The sequence below is a fragment of the Hirundo rustica genome, chromosome 1, assembly GCF_015227805.2.
Source record: "Hirundo rustica isolate bHirRus1 chromosome 1, bHirRus1.pri.v3, whole genome shotgun sequence".
Lineage (NCBI taxonomy): Eukaryota > Metazoa > Chordata > Aves > Passeriformes > Hirundinidae > Hirundo > Hirundo rustica.
The window spans coordinates 75,723,371-75,746,709 of NC_053450.1; the positions used below are offsets into that span (position 1 = coordinate 75,723,371).

The 23,339-nt window shown below is 44.4% G+C and overlaps 1 protein-coding gene across 1 annotated transcript in view; it reads right to left on the reverse strand.

Annotated features, from left to right (window-relative positions):
• The window catches only part of ANKH (ANKH inorganic pyrophosphate transport regulator), a 106,375-nt gene extending 85,160 nt beyond the window's left edge, over positions 1 to 21,215 (reverse strand). Inside the window, exon 1 of the mRNA XM_040060131.2 lies at positions 20,944 to 21,215. Within this exon, the coding sequence (XP_039916065.1) occupies positions 20,944 to 21,039 (96 nt within the window). The 5' untranslated portion in view covers positions 21,040 to 21,215. The remainder of the gene's footprint in view (positions 1 to 20,943) is intronic.
• Positions 21,216 to 23,339: the final 2,124 nt, after the last annotated feature.

Genomic DNA, 23,339 nt, shown 5'->3' on the forward strand with positions numbered 1-23,339 from the left:
CTGAACTGCTGCATTCACAGCAGGAGCTCTGTTTCCAAGGAGGCGCATTTTCTCATTTGCTTTGTTTCTTCAGTTCAAAAACACTAACTTGAATTTTGGCAAATTTTCAGTGAAGAGCAGGACTAACTGTTGTTGCAAAAAGGAATATGGGAGACTCGTCTCCCTGAGCACATTCCAAATATTGATGTTTTGCCTTATAAAGTCCACTTCTGTCGTCAGATACAGCTTCATTGTTCTAGCAGCAGCCAGAAATACAAGACGGCCTAGAGTTCAAAGCCGGGGGAAAATCAATGTGCAGATTTCATTTTATCACACATAAACAATGGTTGGCTGAATTTGCTTCCACCTAACAGCTTGCAGCCCAAACACAGTATTTACAGACTAATTCACATTTATTTTTAGATTGGCTAACTATTCATTGAACAGGGAGGAAATACCTGAGCAAAGGAGCACATGACTTGCATCACAGAACTGCAGCTATTAGATAGGGCAGGTGAAATGTTGTCAGTCGCTAACAGTGAAGAAAAATCTGAACACAGAGTTCTAAACTGGGACAAACATTCAGCAGTGAATTACAGTTATTACATTATTTGTTTACAGCCCTACTGTCCTTACTTTTACTTCTTCAGCTGATGACTTCAAAAGTAAACTAATTACTTAAGCAAAGCTTAGCTTTAACACTAATGAGCTTTTTTCTAAAAGGAAGAAGCTGCAGAGGACTGTGGTGTCACTAAGTTCCCTTGCTTGTCACTGCTTCCCAGTTCACCAGTGCGGTTCTGCCAAGCTTAGCTGCACTCTTATGCTGAAATTGCCAGAAATAGCTTCGGGACCCACACGGGAGCAAGAGTGTGTTTTTACTGTTTACACTGTAAGTAATTAATCCCCAGTGGATCCTGGCTGTGGAAGGGAAGAAACTAGGTGCTGACTGAGTAAGGGCTGAGACCCAGAAAGGGGATGGAGAGGTGTTTTTGGTGAAAGAAAATTTTCTTAAGATTGTAAGGTACTCTGAAGAAGGTATTTTTGCCACTTTTTATCTTAAATGCTGTTACCCAATGGGCTATGAACAACCTCACTTCTGACATCTAAGCTGAGAACAGAGCAGCACTGCTCCCATCAACCGTACCCAACACAGGAAGCAGCAAGTGGCCATTGAGTACATCAGGTCAGCTCGATATTTGGAGCATTCATTGCCTATGTTTCCAGAAGAAACATGACTCAGATGCATGTGACCAAGAGCATCTGCATAGAAATTGGAGGCAGATGTTTGCTAGCTGGAAAAGCACACACTTTAGAAGCAATGAGCTCCATTGGAAAGGTGGGTCTTTGGATTTCTGGAAGAACCAATCATTTTTGACTACTGCTGAGTTACTGCTGTAACTGCAACTATGGAATTACAGTAGCAGCGTCATGCAAACTAGAAAGAACATTAGAAGAAAACAATTAGTACTTTCTGTGGTTCTTTTTAAACAGATTATGCTGGGTGTTCAGACTAGTAGGTAACTACAGTAGTAGTGATCTAGAATGAAACACAGCGTTGAAATACAGAATGCTGTAACTGAACTTCTTTGTTGTTTGCTTGTTTGAAACACAGAAACTATTCTTTCTTCAAGAATAAATTCTCTGGTCACAGATACAGTAAGGCAGCCAAGACATTATAATGAAAAATTCCCTTTCAATGTATAAACACACTTAATTTTTATCTTAAGCTTTGCTCTGGTATCCCTAAGTCTGCATGTAGGCTACCTATGAGATACTGAAATTCTACAGTAAAAGGCTGAAGTAAAAACCTACTGAAATGTAGATAAATTAAGTAAACCATTTGAGGGGATTTTTTTTTTTTTTTTTTTTTTTTTAGTGTAGCTGTATATTTGTGAGGGGTTATATCACCTTATAATCTGTGATTTTTTTTCTCTAATATTTTTTTCCGAAACATAGTACTACAAATAATGCTGCCTGCTCTCTACAGCTCTTGTATAGCCTGCACAATTTGGAACTGTCTGAGGCTTGTTCACTACCTGTTAGTGTATTTGGCTAGACTAATGTGTTTTTTTTCTATTCCTGCTGCTATTAGTTTAATAAATACAACTGAGACAATACAATATTGAAACATTAGTTATGTATTTTTAAAATAGGAAGATAAAAATGTAGCTGTAGCTTCAGAGCAGCCTGTTTCATGGCCTCAACCAGCCCTTCTTCTTTAACTGTGTTAAGAATGGGTATAGTCAGCTATATGTATTCTTATTCTTCTGCAGGTAACATAAAAATTTGCCACCAGAGAAAACTGTGAAAAACACAACTATTCACGGACAGTAGTTCTCAATTTAGTTTCAAACAGAAACTTGACTGAATCACTGCCTTAAACTTAATTTTCATGGGATTAATGTTATGAGGGATCAGCTTGATCTGAGCTTTATTTCCAAAAAACATCTCACACTTCCATACAGTGAAAATCGTGTTTTTGCTTGTTCAGGTCTGAGCTTGCTCTTCCCAGCAGTAGCTTCCGTCAGTGGGCAAAAATTATGTCCAACAGAGGCATCAAAGACAGCACACCTTGGGTATCCAGTGAAGGCAAATGCAGTGGTTTCCTCATCTCTCCTGGGAGCTCTGCATCTTACTGTAACAATACCAATGATTTCTTCACAGAAGTACCCTTCAGTTACAAATAAACACCAGGCTTTGGTGGTGGACCATTAAAAGAAAAGAACATTCCTTGCCTTATTTTGTTAAGTTTCATGAAAACCCATGAGATTTGGCTGTTGCTTTCTACAGTTGACATCCTGCAGCATCATTAGGATTATCTGCTCTTAGTTCATAACTAAAAATACTCTTTTCACACACTGTCTCCTCTTCTGTCAACGATGAGTGCCAGCTACCTTCTCCTTCATTGCTGACTTTTCCGTCTGTGTCAAACAGGTGATTCAGAAATATTGTTAAGGCAGTAATACAATAACAAGTATTTCAACTACTAACTTCTCTATTCTTTTCTTTCTCTTCTGAAACATCACTACTACTATGGAACATGCACTCAGCAATGGTTTCAACAATTCTGGAAGCAAAAGAAGCTGAATCATGTTAGAGGAATAAGCAGACACTACTCACTTTTACTACAGTACTAATTTCTGATTGTGGAAGTTGTGGAATCTGACTCTAATGGCACAAGAGAAACACCAAAGGGCACAGATGGTGTCGTTTCCTATAGGTGAAAAACTGATGGATCTTCATCTCACACCGATATTGACCTGATGGGTTAACAGGTTGCTGTTTGAAGTCTTGCACTTAGTCCTCTCTCCTGATCTGTTTTCTTACTATCTGAGTAAAGGGAGGTTTGCTTATTGGCATATCTCAGGCTCTTGAGTTTTATTCTGCTTTTTACGTACTAAGTTCTTTGTCCAGAAAGCAAAGAAATGTGATGACTACAGCTTTTGTTCCAATGTCTGGGCTGGTTGTAGACCATTAAGACTCTTTCCAATTGTAAGATCTTGTTCCCTTAGGCTTTTTTATGTAATGGGTGATAAAGGAGTTGGAAAGCAAATTTATTGCCTCTTTTTCTTAAAGGCTTTCCTTTTCATCCTTGACAGTGCTAACGGGACCTTTACTGCTGAAGCTATTGGATTTCTCTTGAGTGTCTTATTACTCGGTGTCATTAACAAGGTAAGTTATCCTTTCCTAAATCTCCTCCTCCTGCTCACTTTCAAGGGTCATGTTTTTGCATGGCTTCAATGTTAATGTGGAGAAAGTTGCCACTAGTCATAAGGAAACTCTACAAGCCATCTTGGATTAAGAGTGCACTTGCTGGTTGTGGATCTTCCTGTATCTTTTCTGTGGGTATCAGATATTACAAACAGCCAGAAATTTCCAGTCAGCCAAAAAGAACTGGAGCCATTTCTACATCATGTGATACTCCTTTCTTTCACCCAGGTTTCTGTCTCTGTTTTCAGTTTGGAAACCCAGCATTGTGCCCAGTGCTCACGTTCCCTGTGGGGGCTATTTCTGATGACTTCACAGTTTCATAATGACATTAAGCAACAGCTGACAACCATCTGCACAGGCTGCAACCATTTCTATTTCCAGACTGTCTTTATTCCGCTTAGTTAACAATGATACAGCAAATTCCTAATTCACTACCAAGAGTGAATGAAAAAGACCAGTCTTTTAAAAAGACTGGGAAAGAAAGAAAATCAGTTTTCTACGTTCTAAGGGCATTGCTACCTTCTATGTCTACATGACTATTCAAGGAGTGAAGATATTTAGGGAAATACCAAATCTGCACCCATTTTCCCATGCATTGGTCTAGCAATGAGGAGTGATCATAGAGATGAAAAGGGAACACCTATGCTGCAGGGAGATTTCAACCTTCCTGAGTCTAGGATGTAAGTACAAAGTCAACAGATCTGCCACTTTGTGGAAAAACGAACATTGCCCTGATTAAAAAAAAAAAAAAGAAAAAAGGTCAACAGCCTTTATAAAGGCGAGAGGATCTACCTCTTTGCACATACAACAGTGACAGAGTTGAGACAAACCTTTTGCCTACCCCTCCCCCTGGCTATCCCTCCTCATCAAGGCTGAAGAAGGAGTAGGGCCAGAAGATGGCCACGGGTGAGAGCAGGCAGGACACACCTCATGGTCTGGCCTTTTGTTTCCATTAGCTGCCAGCAGAGCAACTGGACTGCGCTTCACCACCGCTCAAAAACCTGTACGTGGTAAAACTAAAAAGAATCCCCAAGCCCCCAAGTGAAATGAAAGTCCCTCTTCCCTCATCCTCAATTCACCCAAATGAAAATGCAGAATCTCTCAGACACAGAATTAAGACTCTCAGCATTTGCTCTTCTTATATCATGCATTGTTCTAGTGACAGTACAAAACCACTTTAAAATCACATTTTTAACTTACTAGTACAACATCAATACGGCTTCTTAGTAGCCCAATAAGGCAGAGGCCAACAAATTTAATGCCCACACTTCTAAAATGCCACATTTTTGAAAGTACTGTGCCTTGTAAAACTTGTAATAGATTTTTTTTTCATTACTGTAATAATGGTTGCTTTGCTTTCAGAAGGACAAAGCAACACAACTCAAATGGATGGAAATATAGAGACTGAGACTTTCAAACTGGCCAACAGAAGACAAGCGTGTCTCTTGCAGTGCTTTCAATTCAGTCGGGATGCTTCTGTCTATGAAAGGATTTTCATATCACAACAGCAGCTTGCTATGGAATGCTGGTAGAAGACATAAGCAATGAGAAACATGGAAGGTATTTTATGATTTTAGATTTTCCTAAATCAGGGTCGATGGCGATGACAAGATGATCCGCTTTGATTTATCATTACTATACAAAACAGAAAAAATGAACGGATCAGCTGTCCTGTGAACAACAATAAAAGGGCATTAGCAAACCCTTCCAAATTTTGTTTAACATGTATAATTGAATGAATTTCTTTGTGAAAAGAAATACATTGTCTTTTCTCATTATGTTTTTCTCATTCTATTGAGCAACCTCCATCCCCGAGCTCATCCTTCTTCTGTCCCATTCCCCGCCCCCTGCTCATTCTGCTGGAGCAGAAAATGAACAGAGCTCCGTTTGTTCACCAGCACCAGCAGCAGCAGAGGCAGAGGCAGAAGCAGAGGAAGCAATGTCAGCCTTGCAGAAGCAGCCCCCTGCCTCTGTGTCCCTGGCTGAGCCAGGGACATCTTGCCTTTTTGGGAATCATTCCTATGAGAGAACAGGGTTTGTGAAGGTCTCAAGTAAGCAATGACCTGCTTTAAAGAAGGTAAAAATATTGAAAAACAAGTATTTTTGAACAACAGCATATTCAGATGAAGAAATTTTTACTACCTTCCCTTCACAAAGGGAATGGAAACTATTTGCTGGGGTGTAGGCTTCCATCCTTTGTGGTGCTCCAGGCACACCTGCAATAGCATGACTTTCATTAATGCAATCTTAAAAACAAGTTGTTCAGCTTTTCTGACCCTGCTCTTTCCAGAGTCTCATTCTTCTGGTAGCCGGGAGCCTTCCTCATTTCCAGCTTAAAAGCACTCATTGTCTGTTCACAGTCATATGCTGCTACTCAATTTCCTCTTGTGCGCAGGTAGGCTACCATCTTCCCATCAGAAAACATGATCCCGTCTCCCTCACAGACAAACTCCTTAATCACGCTCCATCTTTCTTTGCTGGGCTACAGAAACCAAAACCTTTCAGTTTCACCTTCTCAGATAAGATGACTGATTTAAAAAAAAGAAAGGAGAAATTAATAGCTGGGGTTTCTTTTGCCTGATCTTTTGAACAAGTCTGAACTGACCTGTCTTAAGTATGTATGGCCATAAATGTGCAAAGTATCCCAGGTGAAATCTCACTTAGAGCGTGCATTACCTCTACTAGGGGACAGGTCATCAGATAAATCCCCCAAGACCTTCTATCTTCTGATCTTTATCTCACAACCTCCTCTTTCCCCCCTCCAGAAAACAGGAACCCTTCGTGGTTATACTTTAGGTAGCTTGCAATGCCTAGGTAGGGAAACATTCGTGTTCATTAGGAGACAACTCTGCTTCAGCAACATTAGAGGTTTGCAATTTGAACTTTTAAGAGTGCTAGGCAAGCCAAAACCTATATGCTGCTGAAGCTGTTATTTCACTGACTTGATTATTCAGAATACTTTCTCCTAGTTGCATGTTTTGAGTACTCCCATCATACAGTTGTCCTCCATGCTTCTGCTTTATATTTTTCTTCATTATCAGCCTCTGTAGAAACACTATCAGCAATATCTGTAAAGTAGGGAGATTTTCAGAAAGAGTCTTAAGATCAATGTTGGCTCAGCACAAGTTTAATTTAGAACATGTGATGGATCTGACTCACACTGTGCTATTCATGCCATCCATCCCTAATCTGGAACAAGCCTAGTAGTTTAGTTATGACCTGAAAATGTCTGAAAACAAATTATATATAGCATTTAAAAAATATTTATAATGTTAAAAATGGTCATGAACATCAAAGTCCCTCAAGGGATGCACAGGCTCACAATGGGGACGTTTCTGTCTGAAGCCTATAGCGAGCACCTTCACAACACCTGGATCTCTCTGCACCTTATATTCAAGCCCATGTAAAACTGACTGAGCTGGACATGCTTCTCCCAGATTTCCTCAAACGACTGTCTTTGAAAGAATACAGCAAAGAGCAGAAGTACGCCCTGATCCAAAAGGGGCTTTGTTAAGATTAGATCCTCTCAGCACTCCAACATCTTTATCTCTGGCCATGCAGGTAAGAAAACATTCTTTGTCAGCCACAGCAATGAGACCTAACAGCAGGATCAGCAGGCATGTGGGGAATGCAGGCAATGTTATTCTAGTCTGTGATCCAGAAATTGGCTTTAAGACTTAGTGAGAATAATCACTCTGACCTTGGTTTGTAGGTTCTTTGAAAAAAGCCACCAATGAGGATGCCAGGCATTTATCATGTGCCATCAGACATCAGCATGCAGAGACAAAAATTCACTGCTTCTCCTACAAGGCATCATGCTGAGGGGGAATTCAAAACACCTGGGCGAGGATGACAGGGAGTCACAGGTCAAGTGGTGAAGTAGTCACAGCCATGCCTTGCCAGCACCGTGCCATGCCAGTCCTAGAGAAAAAGTAATTGAACCAGACTGACCTGGACCTGGCTCTGACATGGTGGGATGTGAAAGGAGGAACACATACAGCTGGGTAGCATGCTGCCTGGTACCACAACTGCATGTCTGGAGGATGAAGCGGCAGGCACAGACCTTTGCTAGGTAAAACCCTTGCAAGCTTTACAAAGCTCTCATTCTTCATTTGAAGCCTGGCTGTCTCATATGAGATAAATACCTGTATATGAGCTGAAGTGAGGCCTACATTTAAAGCCCACAAACACAAACAAAATTTTCTAATTAAGCATTTCTCTTGCTGAACCAGACCTCTTGTTTGCAAGGAAGGAATCTGTTGGGGGCAGGCACCTTGCTGCCGTACTTACTGTGGGCTGCTGGTCTGCAAACAGCAATAGGATGTGCCTTGGAGGCAGCCTGTGGACTGGCACAGAGAAGGAAAAGCAAAGGAGACAGAAGAGGAGCAGGAATTTGAAGCTTACAGACTACTATGGACTGAAAAAAGGGCAGTAAATAGGAGGCAGGATGACAAGGTGAAGGGACAGGAGCTGTCCAGGGCCACCGACTAGAGCAGTGCACGGGAGGCCCCAGCCAAGAGCTGAAACCAAAAAAACCCCTGTCTTAAATAAATATGTATAAGCAAAGAGCCAAAACAGACAGTAAAAGATGAGACTGATGATGCTTGATCCCTCAGGGTTCAGCCTGGCAGGCTGCAGATGCCAGACTGTTGGTTGTGGTGCTGCATTACCACACTGCCATGCAGGGATTCAGTGGAAGACAAAAGGATTGAATTGAGGGCAGCTCCCTATTTTCATATCCTGTTCCTTTCTCAATGGTTGTTTTCTTTCTTTCACAAAGGAACTGCAAAACAAAGGGATATACACAGAAGATTTGAGGTTATAGGATCTTATCTGGCCAAAACAGAAAGAGGGAAAGGGTAGAGGTATTTGACTCTAAATGTCAAGAGGCTATAGAGGCACTATTCTGCATGGAAAGTAAACAAGACACACTCATGCTTGCAGATGCCTTTGAAACCAACTCCCAGAAGTTGCAATAGTAACCTCTTGCAAAACAGCTACTAATCCTTTCTTGTAATTCTTCTCTGTGCATCCCTCACCCATATGCTGCATCAACAGCAAAGTATAAGAGTGCTTAGGGTTCCGTAATGCTGTAAGTGTGTTAAGAGTGAAAAAAACCAAAACAACAAACTCAAGTATTCTCTGTTCTTCTAGCTGGACTTCCCTGTCCAGCCAATTCGCTTATTTCTTGTCATAGCACTCCATACTGTATTCATATCTAATGGTTTTACGTGCTGCTACTATTCTCTGTTCTTGAAAAAGGGTCAAGGCTATTAGTGAATCATATTTTTTCCTCTATTTATTTCTACAGTTAAGTTCAGGTAATCCTTTATCACCAGCTGGACAAGTATTGATTTAACATTCTTCTCAATGCTGGTCTCAGTACAGAACCTGACGGCCTTCTCATTAAGCTAAACCTGCACTGGCACGACTCCTTTGTCTACTTCAGACTTCCAGCAGAATGACAGAGGAAAAAGTTTCTAGTTTGTTACTCACCACAATATTAGTGATGAAATTATGGCCCCGCAGTCGCTTTGACTGGAGCGTTTCAGCCCTTCTAGTGCAGGGGAAAGCTTTCATGACCCAGGACTTCTGGGATGTGGTGGTATTTCTAAAGCCAAGGATGTCAGGCCTTTCCCTTTCAGACAGCTTGATCTAAACCCCTCTTTCTTACCTCTTATTTCCCCTTTCAAATCCCTGGATGCACACAGAATACGACAGACCCCACATCTGCAGGTTACTGCAAGCATGACCAAACCCTTGCAGCTCAAAGTCACAAATATGTAACTTCACATGAGGTTTCCTTGGCAAAGTCCCGAGGCAATGACTGTGCCTTCGTTAGCTATTTTCTCTTCAGTGATGCAACCACCCACAAAGTGGTAGGAGCTTGCAGCTGACAAAAATTGCATGCTCTGATTTGGAAAAGCTAGCCCACAACGACACTGGCCTTTTCTGGACAGCAATTCAAAGCTCATCACTAGGTCAAGCCCAGAGTAAGAAAATGTCAAGCAGGATACCTAGTGACATTTATCATGAATTTACTTACATAGAGATACACTAGCCTGTGCACAGCATTAACAGAAAAAACCCCAGACTACTTATATATTAGATCCAGAAGGCACTGCTGACGAAAGCTCTTCCCAAGGCCATTACAATGCTGGAGTATGTCCTAACCAGCAGACCGTTGACTGCATCTCAGAAAGCACATATAAGAACAAGACTCTGAGTGCCAAAAGGTGGTCATGCTTTCATGCTTTGGAATAAAACATTCTGAAGCAAAATCACTACCCACAAGTATATAAAGAACAGTGGTGCAGTGATCAGGACTGCTCTCAAGGTCACACTTTGAAAAGATAAAATTCACGTACGAAACCATGGATTTAAAAACAAAACACCATTTGCACATGCAACATGTAACCAGAGATGGCCCATGTGATAAGTCACAAATCAGGTATATGAGCAGTTACAGCCCATCTCCTTATTGCCTTGAACATTTATTTAGTCTTGCATGTAAGTCAGCAGTAATCAGGACAGTACTTTAGCACCACTCAGTGTATAATTCTCCTATAAAGGCAGTCTCCTGCTCACAACGCACCACGTACATGTGTGTCTTAAAGAAGAGTGTGAAAAAAGTGTTTACCTGTGTCAAAAAAAAAAAAGCTTTCAGTGGTGTTTTTGGTGCCTTTGGTGTTTTAATGTGCTGAAAAATGTGTGGTTTGGATTTTCTTCCTGTTTTAAAGTGAATGCTTGAGATTGCAAAATTGTTAAGACCCAACATAACTACAGGGGAAGCTGACAGTGCTGTCACACTGAATTTGGAGCCCCACATTACCAGTTGTTATGTGCTACTAAATGCAGAGCAAACTAACCAGAGATGTCAAGTACATCATCTGGCATTTTCACTTCTGGGCAGAGTTGGCGGCTGCTTTGAACTCATCTTCTTAGTTGCCCTCTAGGGCTGAGTGGGTTGCAAATAATTCTAATGTTCAAAGTCATCTCCAAAAGGCCACAGTGGAGGAGGAAGGGGGATGGACTGATGGAATAAATTACCCAAACCAGTAGCAGGATGAGGGCAAAATGGACGGGCTCCCTGGTAGCAATTAGGAAGAGGTGCTGCACTGCAGCTCCAGTCTGTAACAAAGCCACGGAGATGTCTGTAACTCATACACTCCAGGACCCATGGGACAACCAAGCAAAGAACCCGAAGAAGTGAACTGGAAAGGCAGTAAGGAAGTGTAAGTGAGAGAGGGCAAGAAAGGGTCCAGGGCTGTGGGCATACACCATATGGGACCACAGGACTGAAACCTCCCCTTGTGTTTGCAAAAACTTGTCTCACAACAGCTTATGCCTTTAAAAAACTCAGCAAGCCTCCAGCTAAAAAGCAGAGTTAAGATCTCCCTTACTTCCACACTGAGGACATCTCAACACTCTACTCCTCTCATAGTGGAAAGGTTCCTGCACTTTGATAAGCTCATTTTGTTCAGATTTTTTCCCCTCAGCTCCGCCAGGGAGACACTAACACTGCACTGCTCCACTCGGGTAGCAAAGGCTGCGCTGCCTTCAGTGAACACTTCTAAAAAGAGCAAGAAAAGATTTGCAGTCTGTATTTCTACTAGCTAGGTAGCTCTGGTTTCTCCCCCTAGCCAGTGCTCTCTGTGTGCTGAATCTGGGAGGCAACATGTGAAAAACAGGGTGCTGTGAGAAAACTGTATCATGACTGTCAATTATTAATAAAAGAAGTTCCTCACCTCTGAGTTGCAGGTTTTTTACACCTTACCTTAGTAAGACACCATAACTATAGTGCCCTTCTAGAGCGTACTGAATGCCTTTGAGGAAGTCGTGGTTCTCAAGCTCAGAAAATGTGGTCTTCAGGTTTGACCCGTCACATACAGCACTTTACAGTGATCGCAACACTCTTTTTTTCTCGGTAACTCATTGAATTTGAGTTATGAGTGTAAAACACCACCACCACCACCTAATGCTGTCTAAAGGTCAGCACTCTTTGTGCCACATTTTAGAAGGAAGTAAAGTGTGCGAGAGAAAAACTTCTGCTTTTTAATTGGAAAATCTCCTGGAAATCTTTTCAGTTTAAACTGTGTTTACCACCCCAATCCTTCTCACCGCTCCTGCCCACGTTCTTCTTCACAGTAGTGACCTAGCCAACCTCGTTTCCCCTTTCCTCTCCTTCATGACTACACCACAGTTCATACTGCAGATGATCAAACTCCCTTTTCTGTCCAAGCTATAAATGCTTCACTTCTATAATCTTGCTTCTTGCATAACTGGCATTTTTCCCCTCTCAACAGAACCAAAAATGTGAAGTGTCTTCCCACCCCGTGATGCTGCTAACAATTAATTTCCTTTTCAAATGGCCTAAAGGTTTTTTAATTGGTAAGATGCTGACAGAGGAAATGGCAAGGATGGACTTGTTCAAGTATCTGTCTTCCATCTGCAGGACAGCAGATTTGAGATCAAAGGCTGCCAAATTCTAGGAGCACACTGGTATGCTGATGCAAGGAAAGCCCTTGCCTTGAGGAGCGAGGATGCCAGGGATGGATCAGAGGCTACCTCATCTTAACTACCCACAGCTACAGGAACAGCAGCTACTGTATAGTAACACAGAGGTTACAAAAATAAGATATTGGTCACTGGTATGCAGCAGAAGGAAGGAGGGGTGAGCAGGGAGTGAACAGGAGAAAGAGCCCAATAAAATCTGGACATAAACCCTGCATTTTCAGGAAAGTAGATGCCAAATACCACCTTTAAAAAAACAAGGGAAGAACACTGGGTGATGCGGTTGCACATCTGACTTGATGAAGGAAAAAAATCAGTCCCGGCTGACAGGCACCGCTGCATTCTTCAGCCAGTACAGGCAATAATCATGCCAGCACATTAAAGCTCAGGTGCAACCTGCATCTGACTTCATTCACTGATTTAAGTGCAAAACATAGGTAAGAAGGCTGGTAGACAGAACATCTCCCAGCCAAAAGCCTTTCAAATGTATTTGCCAGCAAACAGGCTGGCACGTCTTGGTTCAGTGAGCTTTCAGCCCCACAGAACTGTGCACCTTAGGAAATGTTTACAAGGAGTTGGAAACAGGTAATGAAGAAATATAAAACCATGTATGCTCTCCAGCTCCTGTGCACGTGAAGTTTCTCTGCACTCCACTGAAAAATTTCTGGGCTGTAAAAATTGAAAAGGACTGAAAAAAACCGCCATAACAATGCAGAAATACCATGTGAAGCAAAACACTTGAAAGTAAGTAGAGACTTGCAGTTTATTCACTTCCCACACTAAAAGCTGAACTCTTCCTGAACCACTACATCAGTAAAGCAAACTGGACCTGTTGGGCAACAGTGACCACCCTTTCTCCAGCAGTAACACTCCAGCCAAAACAGCAACAGTGAATTTTTTTGCATCATCTTCGGGAAAATAATTAAAATGGCACTTGAGATTTCACACCCTTGTGGTACTTATTCTTCAACAAACTGCTCCCTACTCTCCAGTATTTTTCCTTTGTCCTTTTTTAGAATGCCCTTGCAAAGGCTGTGGAAATCAACTGTGCTATTGCAAGTAAAAGTGCTCTACTTCAGCCCTCTTTGGAACAAAATGCATATTTACACCTGGAATTATTCTGTGTTAATGTTTCACGCTGGCTCTTTTCTTCTGTATTACATCAGGAGGGTACTCATCAAGAAACAGTGCAGATGTAGAAAAACTCTATAGCAAGGTAGTGACATCCTGTGGAAAATCTGAAAGAGAGGCAATACCATAAAGGAGACAGAACATGGGAAAACTGCAGAGCTTTGCTGTTTCAGACACTGAAGTGCACAGGTCATTTACATTTCTTATGGTGGTTCTTTTTAATTCTCTATCTAATGGTCATCTAAAAAGACAGTGGTGGTATCTAAAACCATAGTTACAGCAATATCATGTGAGTAGAAAATCAAGCAAGCAAAAAGAAATGCAATCTGATTATCTAATTGCGTATCAACATTCCTGTTTCCCTCACCCCAAAATCCACAGGTTTCCAAATACAAAGAGCATGAGGTAGCAATGACTGATTAAATTAGCTCATTAAAATATAAGATAGTTACAAATTACCCATATTTTTTTAAGAAACACAATTTCTGATGTCATTTGAACTGGAATTGAGCTCAGCAGTAATATCTGTTATTTAAAAACATCACAGATTTCTCAAAGTAGCTGCAAAGCAAAATCTGTTTGGAATTGCTCAGTTTTATGCATGGAGTTTTCTGCATGAGCTGGCAGATATATTTAAATTTTCTATTTATACAGCGACTTACATCCACGTTTTACAAATATGAAGGAAAATACTTTGTAACTGCCTTGTGAAACACATCGCTATTTTAGAACTGATGAAACTCACACAAAGAGAAATGTCTTGTCTAAGATCAAGATGGCAACAGATAGAATCTGCACTTTCAGAGCTACAGCCTTGAGTGTATGTCTTCTTTGAATATAAAGACACTTTATCTTTAGTCATAAGATTGGCCATGTCATATAAGCCTTTGTATACAACCAAGATCTTCAGGCAGCAGCAAAATGAGCAATGATCAAAAGGAAATCAGTTCAGAGCAAAGCAAATGTAAAGAGAAATCAGCTATCTCGGTTTTAGAAAAAGGCAGCAGAAAAAAATAAACAAGAAAAGTCCCGAAATGAAGCAAATGGTCAGTTCATTTCACAACCAAAAGTTTTACTTCAGGGATTTCTCAACATGATGGAGAATACAGTGGTTCAAACCCCTTCCAAAATTTCAGTTTTGAACCCATGTTTTAAAATTAGGCTTGGGGTATTTTCAACTCCTTATTTCAATTCCTGATACTGTCTTAGTCTTCTAGATTTTCACTTGCATAGGGAGAAGAGAAGCCAATTTCCCTATCTCTGAAATAAGCATGAGAAGTATTTGGTTAGCCTTGTGCACCTTTTTCAGTGGATATCCAATCATATTATGACTGGAGTATCTCCAGCGAGGGCCCTCGAGCCTAGAGACTGGGAACTGTAACTGTTTGGAAAAGTTGGAAATATTCCTTGTCTCCCACTGTATGAGTTAGTCTTCTGGTAGGGAGAATCATTTCCACCCCACAGACCTCAAAGTTTTATCTTCCAGCAACCTGGTGGGTAAATATCATCTGAACTTACACTTTTGAGTTTAATTAAATTACTTCATTAAAAAGGGGCTGGTTGGTGCTGCATGGAGTTGTTTTTCCTGTCCTCCTTTCAACCTGTCCTGGAAATAAGCTCTCTCTACAGCTCTATAGATAGCAAATTCCTTCAGACATGCTTAATGGTTATCATCAAGTACAAAACCTGCCCGTTCTCAACAGTGAAGCATAAGAAGTCCAGAGAAGTCCTCAGAGCCAAGCTGACACAGCCATGTCAGGTGGGAGGCAGGGAACTGGATGGTTTTGTGAAGGAGGGAGAGATCAGGATAAAAAAAGGGAAGGTACTGACAAATGGACCAAAACAGGTCCTAGCTCAAGATTATGTATTTTACACTATGGCAACATGGAGCACTGCAGGGAATAGACACCTTGTTAGCAGTGCAGGTTCACTCTCATCATTTCTAGTACCATGTGAAATCTCCAGTGGTGATAGCCCCAGTGCTCTTCAAAACCCGTTTATTTTATAACTTGAATGCTTTAAAATGCAAATAGATATTGGTTTAGCTGCCAGGAGTAAGTCTTTGTCACCTTTAAGAACATTAGCACTTTGTTGAGATTTGGCTTTTATCTGCAAGTGTTTTATGAGATCTTTGACTTCTTCCCAGATCTCAGCACGCACCGCCTGCTGTGAAACGCCAGCAAATGCTCCGCGCAAGTAGTGAACGCAAAGCCTGGTGTGTAACACCGCTGCACTAACGCAGACATATAAAACTAATCAATCTCTTGGGCAATCTCAAGAGCTGTCCACGTGGTCTAGAGCCCACCAAGCACCGGTATGAAAACCCCCACTGCTTGGCAGATGATCATTCAGGAGCCAGAGCTGGACTGCTAAAGCTGGCATGCAGAGGGAAGTAAAGCTGCACTGCTTACAGAAAAGTCTCTGGAGACAGAACTGAGGCATATATCCTGAAAGTTACAACTTCAGGTGTGTGTGCTTCGGCTTTTACTCCTTCATAGAGGGTCTCACTTGTATGTGCTCACTCTAAACAGGAAACTTAGATATATTTCAGGGGCCATTCCTAGCTATTTCTCTTGTGAATTCTGCAAGAGAAGCTGCTTCGAAATAATGCCATGGAAAATAGTAACAAAAAAATACTGTTGAAAGTATACTCTGTATATGTTTCCTTCTTCAACATAATTTAATCTAAATTTAATTTAAAATGCTGTGTAGTTCACATTCATTTAAAATAAATAGGATATTTCCACCAGGCTACCCTATTAGTAATGTGGTTGTGGTAATAAGATACAGTCATGCTGTACACCAACTACAGGACGTTGTTAGCTTTCTTGTTTATATGGTACTAAAGTCCTACACAATTTAAACGAGTCCCTGACCTCTTACAACATCAATAACAGGAGTACTTTGCACTCATACAGCACCTTTCATCTCAGAGTGCCTCTGACACATGAATTTTCATTACATCTATATACAGGTAGGTGTCTAGGCACACTTCAAAGGCAGGGAAACTGTGCCATGGAAAGGTTACACAACTTGGCATAAATCCCTGGTGAACAGCTGGGAATGTGAACTCTCCCATTACTTGTTTTGAACGTCCAGACAATAATGCTTACCCCAAAACCAAGCTTCATAAGGCATTAATCAAAATGTTTAACCCCCTACCAAGTTTGCAAATGGCATGGGCAGACAATAAGCTCACTAATTCTTTTTGATACATTATTCATGACTTGTTCTCCTTTTCTGGCAACTTTCTTTTTTTAAGTTAAAAAACAACAACAACAACAACAAAAACAGACCAAAAAACCTCAATCAAATACAAGAAAAAAACCCAGCAATTATTGCAAAATAATTTGAAATCCAAACCACTTAGCATTTCCTTTGGATCTCAAACACTACAACGTGGGCAAGTTCTCTGCAGGGACCAGAGCACCTGAGTGACCTTGGCAGAAAGCAGCAGCAGGGCTGTGCTTGCTCAGTTTTAGTTTCCAAGGGCCCGCAAGCCCCTGAGCACGGTGTGTGCATACACAAGTTACGCTGGCACGCTAAACTGCCTGGCCACCAGCTACTGACAGCGACACAAACCGATGATCCAGGGGCTGGCTACGTGATAGGCTCAAAGTTAAAAACAGCCCCCACAAAAAAACCCCTCCTAGTGCTCCCATTGATAATTAAGGGACTACTGCATGGGCCTTGAGATCCAAATACTGCTTGCTCTTCTGCCTGGCCTTTGCCACCCCATGGGCATCAGACAGAGTTACCAGCCACACTTGCAAACTGTATTTAGTGCTGCCTAGGGCTGAGCCCAGGCTTCTGACAAAGTTAGTGAATTCATGCACACCTCAGCTTTACCCCTTTGTAAAAATGCTGATGCAAATGTTAGAAGTCAGGCCACCAGAATATATGTGAGCAGCCCTGGAACTGTGTTAAAACGAAAACTGATGTGGGTGGTGATAGATTTTTGCGCCCACAGGGTAGCAATGCTGTTATTTGCTGGTTGAGTTGTTTGAAGCTGTGTTGCTCTCCATCACATGGGAGGCATTCATTTATTTATCACTAAGCAAGGGAGCCAGAATTTTTAATGCAAACTTTGTTCTCCAATGACTGAGCCCTACGTACAACAGTAATTATTGTGAATCTCAGGGTAAGATGTTGAGAGTTGAAAGCTCCTCTCAATGGCAGGAAAAAAGAGACCATCTCTCTTCTGGTGATGTTATAAGCTCTTGGGATGAAAATGTTCCGTTGTGTGTATTTGTGTGTGCATGCCTATAACCGGAGAAAAAAATATGCGTGCACATGAACACACACGTTACTGACACACAGAGACACAGATTTGAGTGGAGAATGAACATTTAGCCAAAATATTTGGGACTATTTTCCTGAAGGCTGTACTCTTAGGAAGAAAGGTATGAGTATTTAATTTCATAAAAGCCATGTAGCACTGTAAATAAACTAGAAATGGGTTGCAGAAAAAAATCAATAAAGTAAGTTAGAAATGGTTTATCTCTCTAATATTCTGGTAATTTACCTGGTCATGCATCAGGACTACCTCTTTTAGTAGAGGAAAAGAAAATCAGGTATTTGTCTGAGAGACTTTATGAGGTGCAGAAGTGAGGTCAGCTCACAGGATTGGAGTAACTCTGTAATATAGTTTCGTCCTAAAGCATTTTTGGATTAGAGTCCAGGGTAAACAGGAGGCTCTGGCTCTTCACTGGCCGTAGCTGTTCTGGAAGTGACTTCAGGAGCTGAGTTTATTAGTTCTTAAGCACTGCACCAGCATTTTTTACTTCCTGTAAACTAAAGAGACTTGCCATACCAAGCATCTTATATGGGGTAATGGTGACAGCCTTAACCTATGTCCTGCAAACAATCTTTAGCCTTACTGTAAATTTCCCTTAAAGTAGCAAGAAACCTAGAGGCAGCTGCATACCAAGAATCCGGTAATTTTCTACTGATGTTTGCTATTGACTACAACTACTCAACACCCAGAAAAGCCTCTCAAGGTAAGAGGAAAAAAAAAAGATGTGATTCTCTTTGTTTCTCACTTTTCAATCTGAGGTATCTAATAGTATGAGGTTTTCCTAGGATGGCTCTGCTTTGAACACTCTACTTCCAAATACTCTCCTCACTTGAGGGAGCAATATATAAATACCATACATCAAAACGGTTTATGACTAACAGAATTTCTTACACACGTCCTCTTCCCTGGTCAGGCAAGATCCATTCTTTCCCTGTATTTTTTACAGTCATCTCTTACTTCTGACCTGCAGTTCTCCTGTCTCTTTTACAGTATTGTCCAGAGCAAGTAATATTCCTTCATGAAAATTTTAATTCCCTTATCATTCTTAGAAATCTGTGCTACCTGCAGGATACATTCACAGGAGGGGGTACTGCAGCCTTTGCAGAGCTATCTATTGGCACACCCATTCTTCTATGTTGCTTGCATTTATCCCTCACATTAAAATTATTACATTTTTTGAAAATGTAAAGCAGAAAGGTGAGTGGCTCAGCAAGTCAACGTACTTTCAGCCTCCCAAGTCCAACAGTAATGTTGTACAAGTGCAAAAAGTAACTTCATGTATTACGTAGAGGAAAATAAAATCACTGTCCTGTAAAGAGGAACCCTTCAGACCTGGAGTAGCTTCGTCCCCGCTTCAGTTTCCTGATTTCCATGTAGGTAAGGCTGGTACAGTTTCTGCTCCTGAAAGAAGCTAGAGCTCTAGCAGGCTGGATTTCTCCCTTTTCAATTAAATATCTCCCCAGGCAGCCATCTGAGACAAGGGCTAACTCCAACTCTCCTGAAAGGCCAATCCTATGACTTGGCTATCAAACAAAACACATTTTCTAAGACATTTTTGTCCCCAACGCTGTTGCTTAAGCGTTTATATGCATCATTCACAGATTAACATCTCTCAGGTGTCACTGGTACCCAGCCAGACAGAAACACCCTTGCTTGTAAAATTACTTGCAAATTTTTGAAATCCTGGTTCAGAGCACACTGAAGCCATGGGTATGTTTTTTTATAGGCTGACATTTACCTTGAATCGAGCTGACCTTGTATGAAGCAAACTGTATGAATGCACCTGTCATACTCAGTTTTCTAAGTGCATTGCTTTCAATTTAACTTCTACTGTATGTCATTAACATGGCATAGCCATTAGCATTTAAATCTCCTTCTCCTTTGTCATCTCTATATTTAGATTTCCCTCCCCTCTCCCCCCCCCAGTATGTTTTAAAGAAGACTGACTTAGTAGGAAAGGATGTAGTTGTTAGACAAGGATGGAATTGTATTTTTTAGTTTATTTAAAGGAGTAGGAATCAAAATGTGATTGGCACAGCCATGACAAACATATGATTAATGTTAGCTATTTTTTCCCACTGTAGTATTTTTCCTTTCACTTTCTTCTTTACAAATGCTTGAAAATACACAGTAATTTTCTGGTATCTTTGCTCGAGAAGGACAGGAGTAAATGTCTACTCTTCTTAGCCAAACTGAGTGACTCAGGACAAAGATAAAGCTATCTGGGGTGCAATACCTAGCGTGACTACCCACCGTAACACTTCCAAGTAAGTAGTAGTGTATACCATTCTACTAAAAATGTAATGACAGGTCCTATATAGTGCAGCCTAACACAAGCCCGGGGTCTGGACTGTCATAGATACCAAAATGTGAGAGCAGAGACTCCCCCACGCCCCAGTGCAGTGGCAAAAGAGCACTTAGCTCGGGTACGTCAAGCACTGAACATGTTTTCGGTGCAAACGCAGCAAGCGAGGATCGGGAGGACGAACTGGGATGGCTGCACGTCAGGGACACAGGCTGGCGGCGGGTTCGGATACGCCGGGCAATCTTCTCGGTGCCCACGCCAGGGGACAGCCTTAGGTCACCAACACCGCTACAGAACCGCAGCAGTGCTGAAGCGCACAGAACAGCGGCGGGGCAGGGGTACAGCCGGGCGCTCACCTGCCCGGAGCCCCGCCGGGTATTCGCCCCCTCGCCGCGGGATGCCGCGCTCCTCCCGCGGTGGCGCGGCGGGGGCTCCCGGCTGCGGGGCCCGAGGGCTGCGGCAGCGGCAGCGGCAGCGCGGCGGGGCGGGGGGGCCGCGGAGCCCCTCGGGCAGCAGCGGGCGGCGGCAGCCGGGTCGCCCGCCCCGCTCCAGCCGCCGCCGAGCCGCGCTGCACTGCGCTAGGGGCGGCTGCACCTGAGCGGCCGTGGCAGCGCGGGGATCAACCACCGCCAGCCCCCGGCCGATGCATTATGTAATTTCACATTATATAATCGTGAAATGCGAGGGGGAAAAATTCCCCGAAACAATCCAAACCTTGCCGTCCTTCCCCGGGCATCTCCCGGGGGTGCGGGGCAGCCCGTGCTCCCGGACGGCCGCCGGGGCAGGCACGCCGGCACCGGCCGCCAGCTGCCCCCGCCGGCGCAGGGGCCGCAGTCCCCGCCCGGCGCGATGAGCCGGGGCAGGACGGCGGGGCACGGCACGGCTCGGCTCGGCTCGGCTCGGATCTCCGTCCCTTCCCTTCTCGGCGGAGGCGCCGACCGCACCAGCCCGGCGCCGAGGCAGGGCGGGCGGGAGAGGGTCGCTCCCCGGAGAGGCGCTGCCTTACCTGTTCCCCGAAGTCGATGGCGATGTTGGTGATGCCGAGAGGGACCAGGAACCGGATCAGGGGCCAGTAGTTAGTGAGCGCTGGAAATTTCACCATAGTCCCAGCTGCGCGGTGACCCGCGGCGCATCTGCCGCGGCAGGAGACGGCACGGGAGGACGGCGCGGGGGAAGGATGAAAGGGCACCGGAGGAGGGTGCGTGCGTGTCCCTGTGCGTGTGTGCGGGCGGGGAGGGGGTGGGGGAGAGATAAGGGCGAGGGAGAGGAGCAGCAGAGCCCCCTAAAAATAAAGAGCCGGGGAGCGGGCGGGGGGCCGGGCCGGTCCCTCCCTGCCCGGCGCGGCGCGGCGCTGGCTGGGCGGCGGGGCGCGCTGTGCTGCCGCCTTAGCAGGAGACCCGAGAGATCAAGTCCATCCCCGCCGCCCTCCTCCTACACAACAATGATCCGCCGCCGTTGCCGCCGCCGCCGCCGCTGCCGGAAAAAAAAAGAGGAGGGACACCGCCGCCAGCCACTCGTGCGGGCAGCGCTGCCATCCTCGGGGCGCGGGGGCCAGGGGAAGGGCCGGGCCGGGCCCCCCCCCGCCTGACGCTCGCCGGCGGCGGAGCGACGGCCGCGGCGCCGCGCAGGAAAACACCGCCCTCCTTCTCTTCCTCCTCCTCCTTCTCCTCCTCCCCGCCGCCGCCGCGGGGCCGGTGCAGGCCGCGGTGCGGCGCGGCCGCCGTTGGAGCTGGCCGTGTGCGGGGCGGCGGCGGTGCGGGGCCGGCGGCGGGGCCCGGCCGCGGGGCGCCGCTCCGGGCTGCGCGGGCTGGCGGAGCACGTGGGTTTGACACACGCTCGCAGACGGGCGGCGGCGGGGCCGGCGGGGGGTGCGGGGGAAAAGAGCGGCACCGAGCGGCTCCTCCCGACGCCGGAGCGGCCGCGCTGCGCCCTCCGCCCGCGGCCGCGGCGGGGCCGGGCCGGGCTCGGCACCTGTCCGCATCCCTTCATCCCTCTGGGCGCCCTGGGCTTGCCCCCATCTGCGCGCCCGTCGCCCTTCTCTTGCAGCCGCGGGCAAGAGAAGGCGTTTCCTGGGCTTAGGGCCTTGGGCAGGGGCACTCGCGCAGCTGCAGGAAAGGTGGGGGTCCTGAACGAGGCGTCAGCCAGGGTGACTGACCCACAGCTCTTCTGAAAAAAGAAACTTGAAATAAATAAATCGCGAGCGTTTGGCAGTGTAACATCTTCATCTTCCAAGACCTCTGCCCGAGCTCTGTGCAAGGAAATGTGCTTGTGTCCCAAGGGAGCTTGCAGGGAGTTGGTGCCAGATCGCTGGCTGGGGCATCGGCTGCCTTCTGAGCCGGGGCCGTGGCAAACCACGAGGTTTTGCCAGCCTGAGGGTGGGAGAAAGATTAGAAGACAACCCCCTTCTGAACAACTTGCAGAAATATCTCAGCATTTTCAAAATTGCAGGATGGTTTCAAGGTTTCCTTATAATTGAGGTTTTTTAGAGCATTTGGGTTTATGGTGTTATCTTCACCTTGTCCCCTTCAAGGAGAGTTGGCAAATATTTTGGGAAGGTGGGGACCCTACAGGGAGTCAGATACCAGCTTCTGACCCTCAGAGGAGCAGTAGCCAGCAGAGGAGTGCTACAAAGCCTCCCTCTCCCAAAGACAACTGTACTAAAATGTTCCTGTGACCAAGCAACATTCTACGTATTTGGAGAGTCAGCAGGAGGGGAACTCTGAAAATCCCTGGTAGGCAGATGACAGGTTGTGGGGTGGGGCTGGAATGAAGGAGCCCCTGACTCCTGAGGTGTTTTGTCAAAGTCAGCCCCAGTTGTGCTGGAGGTCTTTTCCCTCTTACAGCTGGAGTTTGTCTCACCTAGCAACCCTTGAGCTGGAGCAGCCATCGCTGTGAGCACAGGGGAGCAAACTCAAATACTTACAAGAGAGCAAACCTGCCTTCATCCTGTAGATCACTTACAATTCCACAGGCATGGTGTCCTGGAGTGAAGCAGCGAAAAACAGGAGAGGACCATGAACTGAGAAGAGAGAAGCAGAAGTTGGTTGTGATTGCCTAAGAGTGTCTTTGGATTAACAGCACCAAATCTTCATCATCCTGAGGGAGAGCTAATCATCTCCAGATGGACCAGAGGTTCATCCATCGGACATCTTCAAACCATATCCAGCCAGAGGGAACATTCAATCTTCAGCCAACCCGACTAAAGCTGGACTTAAAGTAGAAACTCTTAGAGATGCAGGGGCCTTATGCCAGCTGCTTTGTTTTACTTGTTTGCTTGCACTGAGCTGAATTCCCTGCCAATTTAGACATAGCTTTTCTGTACACTTAGGTGTAAGTTGCAGTTCCTTTTCTTTGAAGCAAGCCTTGTGCCTTTTGAACTCAAGGCTGGATATATTTTGAAAC